Source organism: Podarcis cretensis, assembly GCF_951804945.1.
Source record: "Podarcis cretensis genome assembly, chromosome: 1".
NCBI lineage: Eukaryota > Metazoa > Chordata > Lepidosauria > Squamata > Lacertidae > Podarcis > Podarcis cretensis.
The window spans coordinates 93,691,638-93,706,807 of NC_137170.1; the positions used below are offsets into that span (position 1 = coordinate 93,691,638).

General features: G+C 42.7%; 1 protein-coding gene across 3 annotated transcripts in view; it reads right to left on the minus strand.

Moving 5' to 3' along the window:
• Positions 1-3,071: 3,071 nt before the first annotated feature.
• Positions 3,072-15,170, minus strand: part of HSPBAP1 (HSPB1 associated protein 1) — a 52,139-nt gene continuing 40,040 nt past the window's right edge. For all 3 annotated transcript variants that reach the window (XM_079993971.1, XM_079993969.1, XM_079993970.1), the window contains 3 exons: positions 9,486-9,569; positions 4,575-4,685; positions 3,072-3,839 (listed from right to left, as the gene is read on the minus strand). In XM_079993971.1, coding sequence (XP_079850097.1) covers positions 3,309-3,839; positions 4,575-4,685; positions 9,486-9,569 — 726 coding nt within the window. In that variant the 3' untranslated portion in view covers positions 3,072-3,308. The remainder of the gene's footprint in view (positions 3,840-4,574; positions 4,686-9,485; positions 9,570-15,170) is intronic.

Here is a 15,170-nt window from a genome sequence, read left to right on the forward strand (position 1 = left end):
GCTCCCGCTGCTCGGTCCCAGCGCCTGCCAACCTAGCAGTTCGAAAGCACCTCCGGGTGCAAGTAGATAAATAGGGACCGCTTACCAGCGGGAAGGTAAATGGTGTTTCCGTGTGCGGCTCTGGCTCGCCAGAGCAGCGATGTCACGCTGGCCACGTGACCCGGAAGTGTCTCCGGACAGCGCTGGCCCCTGGCCTCTTAAGTCAGATGGGCGCACAACCCCAGAGTCTGTCAAGACTGGCCCGTACGGGCAGGGGTACCTTTACCTTTACCTTTATAAGGATAATCTAGAAGTATTCTGGCTGCCCATCTATATCTGGGCACAGCTCATTGCACTGGAAAACAAGAGTGGTGATAATCTACAGAACGGCTAGGGAATGGTTTACAGATGTTGTTGGACTACAACTCCATCGGTCTCAGCCAATGATCAGAAATGATGAGAGCCAACATTAACATCTGGAGGGCCACAAGTTCTTCTTCCCTGATCTACAGCACAATTAAAACTAAGGCCAATGTTAGATTAGATTATTATTAGTCTTGGATGTTGGAGCAAAAATCGCTAAGTTTCGATGTGGTAGAAATATCAGAACTGAAGAGTAATATGTTGAGAGATCATGTGATCAGCCAGCAAAGAAACAATCACTGCTGCAGTTTGCAATTGGTAGTACATTGGTACCTTGGTTTACAAACTTAATCCGTTCCGGAAGTCCGTTCTTAAACCAAAGCATTCTTAAACCAAGGCGTGCTTTCCCATAGCAGTAGGGGACTCAATTTACAAATGGAACACACTCAACAGGAAGCGAAGCATCTTCTGCTTCCAAGGCAAAGTTCACAAACCAAAACACCTACTTCCAGGTTTGCAGCGTTCTTAATCCAAGTTGTTCATAAACTAAACTGTTCTTAAACGACTGTATACATTTAAAAACCTGTCCCGAGGCAGTAAAATGTATCTATAAATCACCCTTCAGCAATGCTTCAATGCCCTTAGTAGTACATTTGAACATAAGGTCAACTTCAACACAATCCTCCATACACTGTATGCCTTGCATACAGTATATATTTCTGGTCTGCATAATGACAACTATGTCCATGGAGAACAGAGGCAATAAACTAAGTAGCAGAAGAAATCAAGGTTTTGCCATCTAATAGGGACAGTTTTCTTTAATAATAATAATAAACCATGCCAGGAAACTACTGTAACTAGGAGACTGTCAAAACCCTTATCCTTAACAGTAGGAAATGGAGGACACTGGCTTATTAGGAACCTAGAGCTACTAGGACACAAATCATATTTCTTTAAACAAGGCAATTAGGGCCTTTTGAGGAGTTTTGTGGCTTTTGTGACATGCTTGCCAAAGTCATGGCAACCTTCAGAATTGGTTCATGGTCAAAATGTTAATACACGCAAGTGACCATAGAGCAATCACTTGTGGATAAATCAAATCAATACAAATGTAGAGAATGCCATAGAAATTCTCTCAAAGAGCAAAAATTATATTTAGAGACAGCTTATTTATAGTGTCAAATAAATGTTAATTAGTAAATCTGCTCCACTTCCCAGTGGGGAGGAGTTGTGTTGGCCACCCACTCCCCACCGGGGGTGGAGAACCTTGTCCCCCGTTGCCTGGGGGATCCACGTCAGAGCCTGGCCAGCCAACCCGCTGGCTGGGGGGGGAGGCGTGGCCGGGGCCGTTTAAATGGAGGAGCGAGCCAGAGGACTTCCTCTTTGGCTCGCTTCCTCAATCACCCACCCTCCCTCCCTATTTTGCAGGTTAGGCAATGGCCTTGCTATGGACTTCGGTTGGTCGCCTTGGTTGTCCGAGGGGCCTGGTAGGAATTTTTCCACTTGGCATATTGGCACTGGCCACTTGGTTTTCGCTACCTCGTAGCAATCATCACAACTTTGTTAGGGTTGCGGTTAGGCATTGTTTGACCTTGTGTGGGGGAGGGGAGGTGTGGCCATCACCTACCCCTCCATGCTTAAGGGTATTCCGTTAAAGGAATCCGGGGGTGTTGTTCTAGTCAGAAGCCCGGCTGAGGGGCTAAGGCCTTGACACGACCCCAACGGGAACACTAGGGGGAGCTTGAGTTGGTCCACATCGACAGGGCTCCCCCTACCGGTGGCTTACCCTTACTGGGGACTTCCTGCACAATGGGCAGGAGTCAGATATAGTCAGGTCCAATCAATGCCTAAGCCAATACCACTCACATTCTGTAATTTCAATAAAGTTGTGGCCAAAATTTGCCCAATAACACAAACCTAATATCCGTGTCCTTGTGTGAGTTATTTCCAATGAGGGGGTGGCTGACACGCAAAATGTAACTGCAAGGAAACAAAGGGTGTGCACTGAGGAGAGACAAACCCATGAGAAACAATATTGTTCACCCGCAGGGCGAAAGAGAGTGAATTGCAATAGCTGTATTGAAATTCTCAATATGTCTATGGAGGAGTTTGCACACTAGTATAGAAATGAAAATGTTTGCTACCCTCTGAGCAGAGAGGTCCAGACACATAGCACAATAATTAAGTTTCACTGTGAACTTCCTCTCAGGGAACTGCATAGACTGCCTAAGCACTCCCCATTACTCAGCATCCTGTGCATGCCTGCTTGGGAAGCAGTAGATACACATTAGCCACAATCCATACCTTGTATTTATCCTGACCTGAATTACTGCATTCTGATGACTCCCCCCAACCACCCTCAAACTATCCAAACTGAGAAAAAGAGCAACCTAGCTGTGTTTTAATATGTAATGTGTATACAGCCTTAGCGTCATTGAGTTCAGTGGGATTTAGCACCAGGTTAATGTGCTTAGAATTGCAACCTAAAGCACTGGAAGGTTGTAATTATGGTATGTTAATGGGGTTGTTGGGCAAGACAGGAGGTAATAATTTCTGGCTCTTCATCCAGCTTCAACCAGCTAGACCTGGCCTAAGATGATGCAAAGGCTTTGTGAAGCACCTTCCTAAAACATTTTTGTTGTCTTAAAATAAACAATTTATTTATATATTTTGACAATGATTTGTGTTGTCTTAGCCTTCTGACAAAACACATAAATGATCCAGCAGGATTCTTCTTCTATTTTTATGCATAAAGACAATTGTTAGTTTTTAAGGTACCAAAAGACTGTTGCTTCTGCTGCAACACACAAACTTAGCTACCCCATGGGAAATGGTTACAAAAGCCCTGACATAGTTAGCTGCTGTATTGTTTGGAAGTTTGCAGTTGAGCTGATGCTGATGCACAGCTAAGAATTCTTTAGTACAGAAGCTGTGGAACCTCCAGAACGTACTTGTCATTCTTTTTTTTATTTTTTATTTTCTATCAAAAGTTGAGCCATTAAACGGATGACTTGGGGATTTAGCACACAATCTAGCAAATCATTTGTACAAATAACTGCTTGTGGAGAGATGGTACTACATCCTGGATCCTTCTGATCTACTAATGCTCCAGAATCACCATTCACTTTTGATGTCTTCCCAGCACAATGCAATTTTCCAAAGTGTTCATCATTTTCATTTGGAGACCCTTTACTGTCATTTTCAGCTGAACCAGTTGAATCTGTTTCCCAGAATTGTGGTAAAACCTGAAAAAGATTATGTCCAAACGGAATTTTTTCCAGTTTCTTTCCTTTGATCACGGTTAGGCTAGATTCATGGGACATCAACTGGAAGCCTTCAGGTTCTGATCTCCCTTGGACCTTCTTTCTTTTACATGGGTATTGATTAACCTCTTCAGTTCTAAGGTCCATGTCTTCTGATGTCTTCTGATGCTCTAAATATGCAGAAACAGCTCCATTTACATACTGAAGATTGGTTTCATGGGAAGTTACTTCAACCTAGAAAATAAAATACATTCAGTGTACAAACAGGGGATACTTTCTATGCTGATCTTAGGATTTGTTTATATGTTTTGTCCTCATATATCCCCATTGCTTCCACTTTATTTTGCCACCCTATTGTGTTCTTTGGGTGCTTTTCTGCTTGCTTTCATTTCAGCCAAGACATTGCAAGCATGGGACTTTCCCTTCTGTTGAAGCAAAGGAGGAAACTGGTTAAGCAAGAGCTACTTGTGCAAGCCTGAGTTTGTGTGGCATATTTATTGCCTGCAAAAAGCGAATGTCAAATAAACTTAAACTATCCCTTTCAAAGTGCTTCCTTACCATAAAGCACTGGTCTCTACAGTAATATGTGATGATGTTAGGGTGGACTTAAGAACAACTGCATGTGCACTGAATGGAATCCCAGGGCCATGCAATGCACACACCCACACTCTTAACTGTGCTGGATCCCCTGACCATTCCTACTACATACAGGGCAAATGTACAGGGTGTGCAATCTGCACTTCTGAATCTCTGGACTTGGAGGGAATCCTTGAAAGACACGGCGTACGCTTCCAGTGAGGAGTTAAACCAAGATAATGGGGAGCAGCCATGAAGACTCAGGCTCTGCCATGCCAAAGTTACTAAAAATTCAGCTGCAAAGGTGGGGGAGCATAGACTTGCAGTTTAGGAAACAAAAATGTCACTGGGTCAAAGGAGTGAAAACCACAGCTTATTCATGCAGAACTTCACCTCTGTGGGGTTGAGCCAGGAATCTGATGCACTGGTGGCTTCAGCAGATTTGATTGCACATATCAGCGTTCGAGTTATTGCCTCTTCTACACGGGCTTCATGATCTGCATCCTACAAGAGAAACGAAAGCTAACATTGTGATAACTGGAATGGATAGAAAGGAAGAGCAGAAACAAGAAGAGAGGGAAACTCAGAGGTGCAATGAAGAGGTGATTGATCAAGCCCAATGTGTTTTGAGCCAGCCACTCTTCTTTAGTGGAACTGATAAAGCAAAAAAATCACTACAAAGAAGTACAAAAGGCCATGTTTTTGCTTTCAGTTTCTGTTCCTGGACTTTGGGTTGTGAATGAAGACACCTCTTGCAAGGGCAGCCCATAACATAAGTACTAGGGCAGAATTAGTTCTTCTGTGATGGGTTTTTATCCATCCTGTCTTAAAAAAACTTTTCCAGAAAAGACAAATTTCACAAATCTCACAAATTTCTCAAGCAACTTGGAAACACAGAAGTGGACTTATACTAATTCAGATTGTTTAACTTCTCCACCAAGCAGGGCATGCAAGTAATAGTCTTCTCCTGCTGTTGCTCTCTAGCAATTGTTGTTCAGTGGCATATTCTGAGACTTCACCAGTCTTTCCACCAATACTCCAACCTTTATGACTAGGAAGTGTTTTTTAATGAAAGCTGGGGTTTATTTATTTTCTAGGAAGAAGTTGAATTCCATAGCAGTAGAAGGAAATGGGGGTCAGATGGAGCTCATTAACCCAGGAAGCCCATCTAGGAGAAGGAAAACTCTTCCCCTTCCTTTGTTGTCTCCCCTGCGTTGCAATTATATTAGTTGTAAGCTGCTCAGAACAGAGACCTGTCTCTTATACAGATGGATGCCAACAACAACAAAAATTGTCTACTCTGACTGGCAGCAGCTCTTCCAAGGTTTCGCACATGTTTCTTTTCCACCACCTGCTACCTGGCCCTTTTAACTGGGGGTGTCAAGGATAAAACCTGGGAGCTTCTGCATGTCTTCTACCGACCTATAGTCACTGAATGGAGGGGGGCTGCAGCTCAGAGTTATTGGTTTCACCTTTCACACCACTGACATCTTCGGGAGCTATGGTGCCCCGAACCTCTGAAGAATCCTCATCCTGGAACTCACCCAGTAGTACTAGAGAAGGCGTCCCTAATCTTAGGTTACATCATATTTTTGGACTGTGACTCCTTTGACCCCCTGACTATCAGCCATGCTGACTGATGATGGGGGGTCCAGCAACACAGGATTGGGGACATAATGACTTCCTGTACAATACACAAATCAAGGGAAGAATTTAATATTGTGCTATGTTGATCTTTCCATCAGGGCAAGCATGAACGACCCCCCCTCACCTCCCCCTGCTCTGTTCTGAGGGTTCTCCCGCCACCTAAACCAATCTCGGGGGCACATGGTGGAAGGAGATGGGAGGAAAGCCCTGTTGCACAAGGCTGGACGCAATAGTTGAAGGAAAGAAGACTTTCATGTTAAAGAGATCTCTAATTTCCAGCACATACACTTGGGGGTGGGGTGGGGAATTAACATCCCTTATTATCATAGCTAGGCATAATATGCCCATAAAAGCCACATGATCAAGCAATTACATGTTTCTAATTGGCGGACAATACACTGTATTAGCGTCTTGTTAAGTTAATTGAGTCTTGTGAACCTTAATTTATACTACAGGGATGCTGTCTAATGTATAGGGTCTTTAATTCAGAAAGATCAAAAAGGTATGTCCAAAATTGTATCTCTAAATGACTTAAGCTAAGACACAAAGGATATTTCTGAGAGACAGCAAATGCCTTGGGAGCTATTACAAATGCAAAACTAAATCATTTTAAATTCCAGGGAGCATACTGTCATCTGACAGTATCACCAACCCACTGATGTATTATTGCAGCCTTAAATAGCAGCAGCAGGGGGGGAAAGCAAATGTTGTCTTTAACGAAGGATACCAGCACACAGCTTTTAAAGATGAAACAAGAATCCAGTAATTGATTCTTACATGTTACAAGCTGTCATGTCTCTTCTGAGTGCCTTTAGGCAGTGAAATACAAAGACTAATTTAGGATTTCATCAGGATGAGACACACAGGCAGGCCAGGCTTTCTTGTTTAAGTGAATTGCTTTAGATTGGAGGACTGTTTATGGGCAAGGAGAAGCAAATTCAACGTGTAACGTGGTATTCCTGGCACCAAATAGTAAGATGGAGGCAGATTGACGAAATGGGGCTTGCTTGCTTGAGTTTGGCTGGAAGGAAACTGAAGGTGGTATATAAGAAGATGCTTGTTCCTTCCCCATGGAAACTGCATAAAATCTACCTTCCTCTACCTACTGTCCCATTCCTCTTTCATCTCTACTATTTATCACTGCACCAGCAAAGGAAGCACTATCTAGAATAAACCGTTAGCATTTCTGATGGTGCCATATCACATCTATATCAAACAAATAACCCCAGATTGATCTAGTTCAAAGTTATCAAAGGAGGATTGCAACTTGTACAGACTAGACAGCCTTTGCTGGTCCAGCATCAGTCTCTGTTTGCTATCTATATCAACTCATGCTGAAGTCGTGCAGTAAAAGCTAGACTTGCCTTTTCTTTCTTTAGATATGTGTGTGTTTGCTTTTTAAGATTTTATTGATTGTGTTTACTGCAAATGGCTTTAGGACTTCTACTGTGTTTGCAAGTCACTTTGAGTCATTTTTATGAGTTACGCAATATCACCACCATCACCACCGCAGTCCCAAAACTCTGTATAAACTCCTAGACATGGTGCGACAAGGTACTGTTTCCTTTGGTAAGTTCCCTTTATTAAATAGTTCGGGAACAACTGATTCGATGTGCTCAATAATCCTAGGAACCCAGAGCAAAATACTAATTGTGATTAGGAAAAAGAAAGCTTGAGAAGGACCACTTCATTGTCTCACATCAGGGCAGTTGCTAGGGAATCTCATGTAAAATTGAACTAAAATGTAGTGCCAGAGACTTGTGATATAAAACTGATGTTAGGAATTACGGACAATCTTACTAGAATCTACAGTTCTTTTTTTCAAATACTCTGCTCCATTCTAAACAATTAAGGTAGCTCTCATTATGATTTTATTTCATGGACATTCACAATGTATCATGGGCTATGTAGTCTTAGAGCTACCAGCAATAATTTTATAATCTTAAGACTAAGAAATTCATCATACGGTCTGATTGTGAAGTATATGCAGAAAAAGATCTGGGGTCTGTACCTGTTATATTCAGAGCAGGTGGGCTGTTTCCTAGGAAAATGGACTTCAGTGACTTTACATGTCCTTTCCTGCAGACATTTTGATCTTACTGCAATGCAGCTTCATAAGCCTGAAACCTTTCAGCTCATCTATTCACATTTTAGTATGTACACATTTAGGCTAGCTTACCTCGGTACATGAACATTCTTAAAGCATTTCAAGGGGTTGCAAGCCTGGAAAGTTCATTTTGCCTCAAAGTATCCATGAATAGCATTAATCCCTCCCTACCGTAAGAAGCAAGAGTTGAAGTGGTCTCAGTGTGTTGAAAACAAATTAAAACTTTATCCTTTATTATAAGGTCTCAGCGAAATAATTAATTGTATCAGTAAGGCTATTGAAGTGGGCTTGACACACACCTATCATATCAACATGGTAGCAGCTGGTTATTGCTGGAAGCTGGAGAACTGCTTGAGTGAATAATGAAAATGTTCTTGATATTACATTTTAACACCCGTGTCACGCATTATTTTTCTAAGACAGATAGCCCGACACCTAAAAAGTAATGCTGCTGTCATCTCCAGGGATAATAGGGTATAATCAACTGTCACCAAAAAGACGACGTGCAGGCATTCCTCAGGTTAAGCAGTGCCCACAGTCAACTTATTAGCTCGAAGCCTCCAAACTGTTTGTGAGGTTTTTAATTTTGGGAGATAGTTAATAACTTCTGTCCAGCATGCTGCATTCAAGCAATACTGGAGACTACAAAACACTAATGTTTGCTTAGCTTTGACTTCAAGAGCATATGCCATTTTGTAAAAAGATGAGGAAGGCATCCTGTGTAGAATACTACCAAGCCTTGGGATTTTCAGGATGTCAGATTCAGTTCCAAGTTACATGGCATGAAGGCACATGAGGCCCCCATTTTGCTGAAACTAAGCAGATCTGGGTCTGGCCACTGTTGATGGATCACCCTGAGAGCCATATATATATATAGACTGCCATGAGTTCCATGGTAGAAGACAAGATGGGATGTAAATGTTGTGGGGGGAAGAAGATAATATGACACCTACATCAAAGTGAAGCAGACATTTTAACTAAAAAGACACACTAGTAGCATCTTCACTTTTGGTCCTCTCCACCTACTCTAGCTTCTACTGTCTTGGTCTCCAAAGGCTGTTTCTTGGAAATTTCATGAGAGAGATGAAAATACGCTCAGCTTTTAAACCACATACACAAAAATAAACTACAGCAAGGGGTGGGGTACATGTGGCCCTCCTGGATTCCAACTCCCAGCCCTGACTACTGGCCATGTTGGCTAGAGTTGATATGAGTCCAACAGTATGTGGGTGATGATTTATATAGCCTCATCTATGTACATTACACATTACAAAGTGTAAGAGACAGGTCTCTGTCCTGAGCGGCTTACAATCTATGTAATTCCAAGGCAGGGGAGACAACATGGGATGGGGAAGGTCAATGGTGGCAAGGGAAAGAACCTGTGATCATTGCAGTCAAGTATGTTTAGTAGGGTGTATGGAAACAGGTAGCTAGATCATTATTATAAACTACTCCAGCACATTTCCAGATGTCATGCCCATCTGTGAACATTCAGGCCATGTGTGTGCCTGATGGTTTTAAGAGATAAACAATGGGGGGGGGATAGTTACCAGTTCAATCCATGAGTTTATGCTAACAGTGATTGGGTCAATGGATTCTACGTAATGCCACCAGTGTCTGGGAACAAACAGGACCTGAATGGGAGAAGAAGAAAAGGAATTTAAAAAGTCATAAAACCCCTTGTGTGCAACTATAGCGTTTCCCTGACATAAAAAAAAAAATCACCTTGAAAAATATATTTTTCAGCAGCAGTTTCTAAACTTCTCCAATTGATCCTCCTCTGCATTTGCAGTCTGCTGTATAATGTACTTAGGCTGTCTGACATGGATCTTATCTGGTTCTACCAGCCTTTCATTGCTAGGTTCAAAATGCAAACTCCAACTAGCCCACCTCCGCTGGAAACAATTTTTAAACAGTCTTGTCAGCAAAACAAGTTCCCCCTCTGTGTGAAATGGCAGGGTGAGAGCAGCATGTTAGTGAGACCAAAGTACAGGAGGATTTCCTGTCACAAGCTTGTCCAGACTTCCCTTCTTATCTGACATAAGAAGGGGAGGAAACGCCAGAATGTCTCATCCCAGGTCAATCTCAATCTTTACCTTCACCTTAAAAAAATAATAATACAGGGTTCGGTAGAGGAAAGAGAATAGAGAAGAATGGGATTTGGGGGCTAGAACCAGGAACCAGGAAGGCAGTTCATTCATTAGATGCTAAGGGTGCAAAATGATTATTAAAGGAAGATGGGGAAATGAAAGAAAAGCTAAAGGAATAATTTGAATTCTTCTTATTGCATATCTGAAATCAGCCCAAACCAGTTTTTGGGAGAGAGCATCTGAAGAATTATTATTATTATGAGATTATATTATTTAATATTTCTATACCTCTCTTCCATTCAAATGAATACTTACAACAGATAACAAAAGAAAATTAACAAAATAGATACTATCAAAGCTATGCATTAATACAACAATAATGAAAAGCAGCAGTCATTAAATGAAACAATTAACTGAATCAAATAAGAGTAATATGAGTCTACAATTCTGTGACTCTATGAGGTTCTGCAGCTAACTGACAACGTACAAATTAGCAAGTCACCAGGACCGTATGGCATCACTGAGAGTTCTTAAAGAACTGTGAAATTGGTTAATCTTCTAACAGAAAAATGCAACTTGTCACTAAAATCAACCTCCTTGCTGGAGAACTGGAAGATAGCTAATGTAGCACCATTTAAAAAAAAAAATCCTAGGGAAAGTCAGGAAAGTAATTGTTGTATATTATTTGAAGTCGGGGGTAAGCAAGGATGCAGTCAAGTCTGCCAATAAGACCAAGTTAACCAAGGTGCTTCCAAAAGGAACCAGAGGCCTGTCTAGCCCAGCACTCAGTTGCCAAACAAAGACCTCTGGAAACCCCACAAGCAGAACATGAGGAGAGCAAGAGCCCTCTCTTGATGTGGTCCCCAGTATTCTTTACGCTAGTTGGCAGTGGCTCCCCAGAGTCTCGAGCAGAGGTCTTTTCCCATTACCTGGTTATTTTAGCTGAGGATGCTAGGGATGCAACCTGAGACCTTCTGCATGCTATGCATGTGCTCTACCACTGAGCTATGGTCCCTGAACAATCACAAGATCCAGTTCCTGCAAATTATTGTACTCAATTTTCTTCTGACCCCAGTTCTCCCAGGACTCTTATCCGAAAAGAAAACACTGGCTCCAAACCTTCCACAGGACAAAGCCAGGATTCGGGTGTCATGGGAAGCTCGGGTGACCACAGAGCTCCATAATTTTCCATCCCACCTCCAAAACTGGTGTAATAATCTTAGTATCATTCATAAAAAGATTATTAGCAGCATTAGGTACATCCAAGGAATATTAAATGCTTTCAAGTGTTCAAACAGCTGCAGAATCTCCATTAAGCACACAGCAATGTCAGCACTAATACACAGGAGCAAAATTAAGGCATGATTTGATTTGATTGATCAGTTTATAAGCTGCCTTAAACCGAGTGCTCAAAGCAGCATCAAGAGATTAAGGGCTGAAGGAAGATTGGTCATTGGGACACGGGTCCCTAGGTATTATTTTGGCCTTTGAAAAATCCACTCTTGCAATAATTTTTTCAAGGACATACACAAAGTTTCTCAATAATAGTATTCACAATGCTTTACTTCCTCCTGGTTTTCTAAGCGGAATTATCTCAAGGCTAAAAACATCCTCCATAGTCTTGTTCTACCAATATTTACTACAGAGAGTGACCAGCCCATTGATAACCTCTCATTCCAAATCCTCTTATCTGAAACAGGGTTATTAGCCCTGAACTACTGCACACATAAACAAGGGTTAGATTGAAAGAAAAAGCCACCGCCCCAAGGCAGAGGAACCATTTAGCAAAGCAACCCCAGAAGACCCTAGTCTGTGATGTTCAGTAAATGCTTTCAGTAGCTGCTCTAATGCAGCAAATAAAGAGCCAATTCCAAACAGCATTTTCATCTGTAGAAATACTTTTGGCACTATCCTCTTGGAGGAAGACACATGGAAGACATTACAGCAATCCTGAAAACCCACAGGGGTTTTTCAGGAAATATCCATGAGCAATATGCTAGGTTCCTGCCACATACAGCTATGTAACTTCATTGAAAAATCCACTGACAAAAATAAAATTCTGATGTACTATTTTCCTCCATTGATGTCTTTTCCTCCGTTGATACAAATCCAAATTCAGTGAGGAGGAACAAAGCATGAAGGACATAAAACTATCCCCCAATTAAACACTTCTAGGTCTCAGCGAGTTCACTAAGAGTCTTATTGATTTCATTGCACCCTGCTAACAGTCCAATCCTACATGTTTCATCAGAAGTAAGCTCCACTGAGTTCAATGGGACTTGTTCCCAGGTGTATATAGGATCAAAGCCTAAATATCTCCCAGTCCCAGTGAAGTTGGTAGAATTAAAAAGTGCTTAATCTTTGACTAGATCACACCCCAAGTCTATATTTACATTCTAGCATAGTCTTCACTAAACTGCATATATTCTGGAGTACCAGCTACCACCATTTCTGACCAGCGGCCATGCTGGTTAGGGCTAATGGGAATCCAACAGCTTCAGAAGGACACTGAGCTGGGGAAGGCTGTTCTAGCAGATGATTAACAGTGTATACTTTCAGTTCAATGTTTTAAATGGTGCATATGTTAATGCTGTTTTGATGCATTGCTCTCCAGCTCATTATCCAAACCTCATTAATCCTAAACCTGTGATTATTTAAAAACAACTCTTTGCAAGCGTGTGCACACCGAGATGCACCATGCAGCTTACACAGGGAGATGACTATATGTAAAACACAGGCCCATTTATCAGAATATTTGGGGCATTTTGGATAAATATTTTTAATCCTATGGAAAACTGTTGGTCATAAGAAACTATTAGGTCATAAAAACAGGGACTAAGGGGCTAAAATATCTATCAGAGTATAGGAAAGGAACTATTGTGTGGTTAACTATATTATAGTAAATTAGTTTACTGAAATATGTACATTGATAAGAATTCTCCAGTTTTAAAGATATCCAAGGACATGATTCAAAGTGTTAAAGTGCCTTTGAATCCCATGGATTTCTGTGGAATTGAACTATATGCGTGTAACCAATGGGGCTTACAGTGCAATCCTATGTATGTTTACTCAGAAGCAGATTCCATTCTGTTCAGTGGGTATTAATCCCTAGTTAAGTGGGTATAGGATTGCAGCCTTCAGCTATATAATGTACCAGATTTTCAGATAACCTATGTTGGGGTTGCCTAGGCCAGTACAGTATGTCTAAAAGACATACCTCAGATATTCATCCACCTACAGCCACTTTAAATGAGATTATTATATGTGTTAGCAGAATTCATGTCTAAAGATCCCTTAAATTTAGAATAATAATGTTATACTCATGACAAAGGAACTAGTAAAATAACATTGGAACAAAAATACACGAGGCTGTCACTGAGAAAAAGAACATGTGTTTGCAGTTTTGTGCTTCAAATGTTTTCTTTCCAATATAGATGCATACATTATATAGTATGGACACTTCTACAATCCAGAATTCCTATGCGTTGTGATGCTTATACAAAGCTCTCTTTCTTTTTCAATTAAATGGAAGGAACAGCTGTGGATGTTGGTGTCACGGCTGGGGAGTTGCACCATAATAATAATAATAATAATTTATTATTTGTACCCCACCCATCTGGCTGGGTTTCCCCAGCCACTCTGGGCGGCTTCCATAAAAACCAAAAATACACTAAAATATCACAGATTAAAAACTTCCCTGACCAGGGCTGCCTTAAGATGTCTTCTGAATGTCAGGTAGTTATTTATTGCTTTGACATCTGATGGGAGGGCGTTCCACAGGGCAGGCACCACTACCGAGAAGGCCCTCTGCCTGGTTCCCTGTAGCTTTGCTTCTCGCAATGAGGGAACTGCCAGAAGGCCCTCGGCGCTGGACCTCAGCATCCGGGGAGAACGATGGGGGTGGAGACGCTCCTTCAGGTATACTGGGCCGAGGCCGTTTAGGGCTTTAAAGGTCAGCACCAGCACTTTGAATTGTGCTCGGAAATGTACTGGGAGCCAATGTAGGTCTTTCAAGACCGGTGTTATGTGGTCTCGGCGGCCGCCCCCAGTCACGAGTCTAGCTGCCGCATTCTGGATTAGTTGTAGTTTCCGAGTCACCTTCAAAGGTAGCCCCACGTAGAGCGCATTGCAGTAGTCCAAGTGGGAGATAACTAGAGCATGCACCACTCTGGCGAGACAGTCCGCGGGCAGGTAGGGTCTCAGCCTGCATACCAGGTGGAGTTGGTAGACAGCTGCCCTGGATACAGAATTGACCTGCGCCTCCATGGACAGCTGTGAGTCCAAAATGACTCCCAGGCTGCGCACCTGGTCCTTCAGGGGCACAGTTACCCTATTCAGGACCAGGGAGTCCTCCACACCAGCCCGCCCCGTCCCCCCAAAACAGTACTTCTGTCTTGTCAGGATTCAACCTCAATCCATTAGCTGCCATCCATCCTCCAACCGCCTCCAGGCACTCACACAGGATCTTCACCGCCTTCACTGGTTCTGATTTGAAAGAGAGGTAGAGCTGGGTATCATCTGCATATTGATGGACACCCAGTCCAAACCCCCTGATGATCTCTCCCAGCGGCTTCATATAGATGTTAAAAAGCATGGGGGAGAGAACGGAACCCTGAGGCACCCCACAAGTGAGGGCCCAGGGGTCTGAACACTCATCCCCCCCCCCACTTTCTGAACACGGCCCAGGAGAAAGGAGCAAAACCACTGTATAACAGTGCCCCCAGCTCCCAGCCCCTCTAGATGGTCCAGAAGGATGTTATGGTCGATTGTATCAAAGGCCGCTGAGAGATCCAGCAGAACTAGGAAACAACTCTCACCTTTGTCCCTAGCCCGTCGGAGATCATCAACCAGCGCGACCAAGGCAGTTTCAGTCCCATGATGAGGCCTGAATCCCGATTGGAAGGGATCCAAATGGTCCGCATCCTCCAGGCGTGCCTGGAGTTGTTCAGCAACCATGCGCTCAATCACCTTGCCCAAGAATGGAAGATTTGAGACTGGGCGATAGTTGGCCATACTGGCCGGGTCTAAAGATGGTTTTTTAAGAAGCGGTTTAATGACCGCCTCTTTCAGCGGATCTGGGAATGTTCCCTCACAGAGGGAAGCATTCACCACCCCGCAGAGCCCATCGCCCAGCCCTTCCCGGCT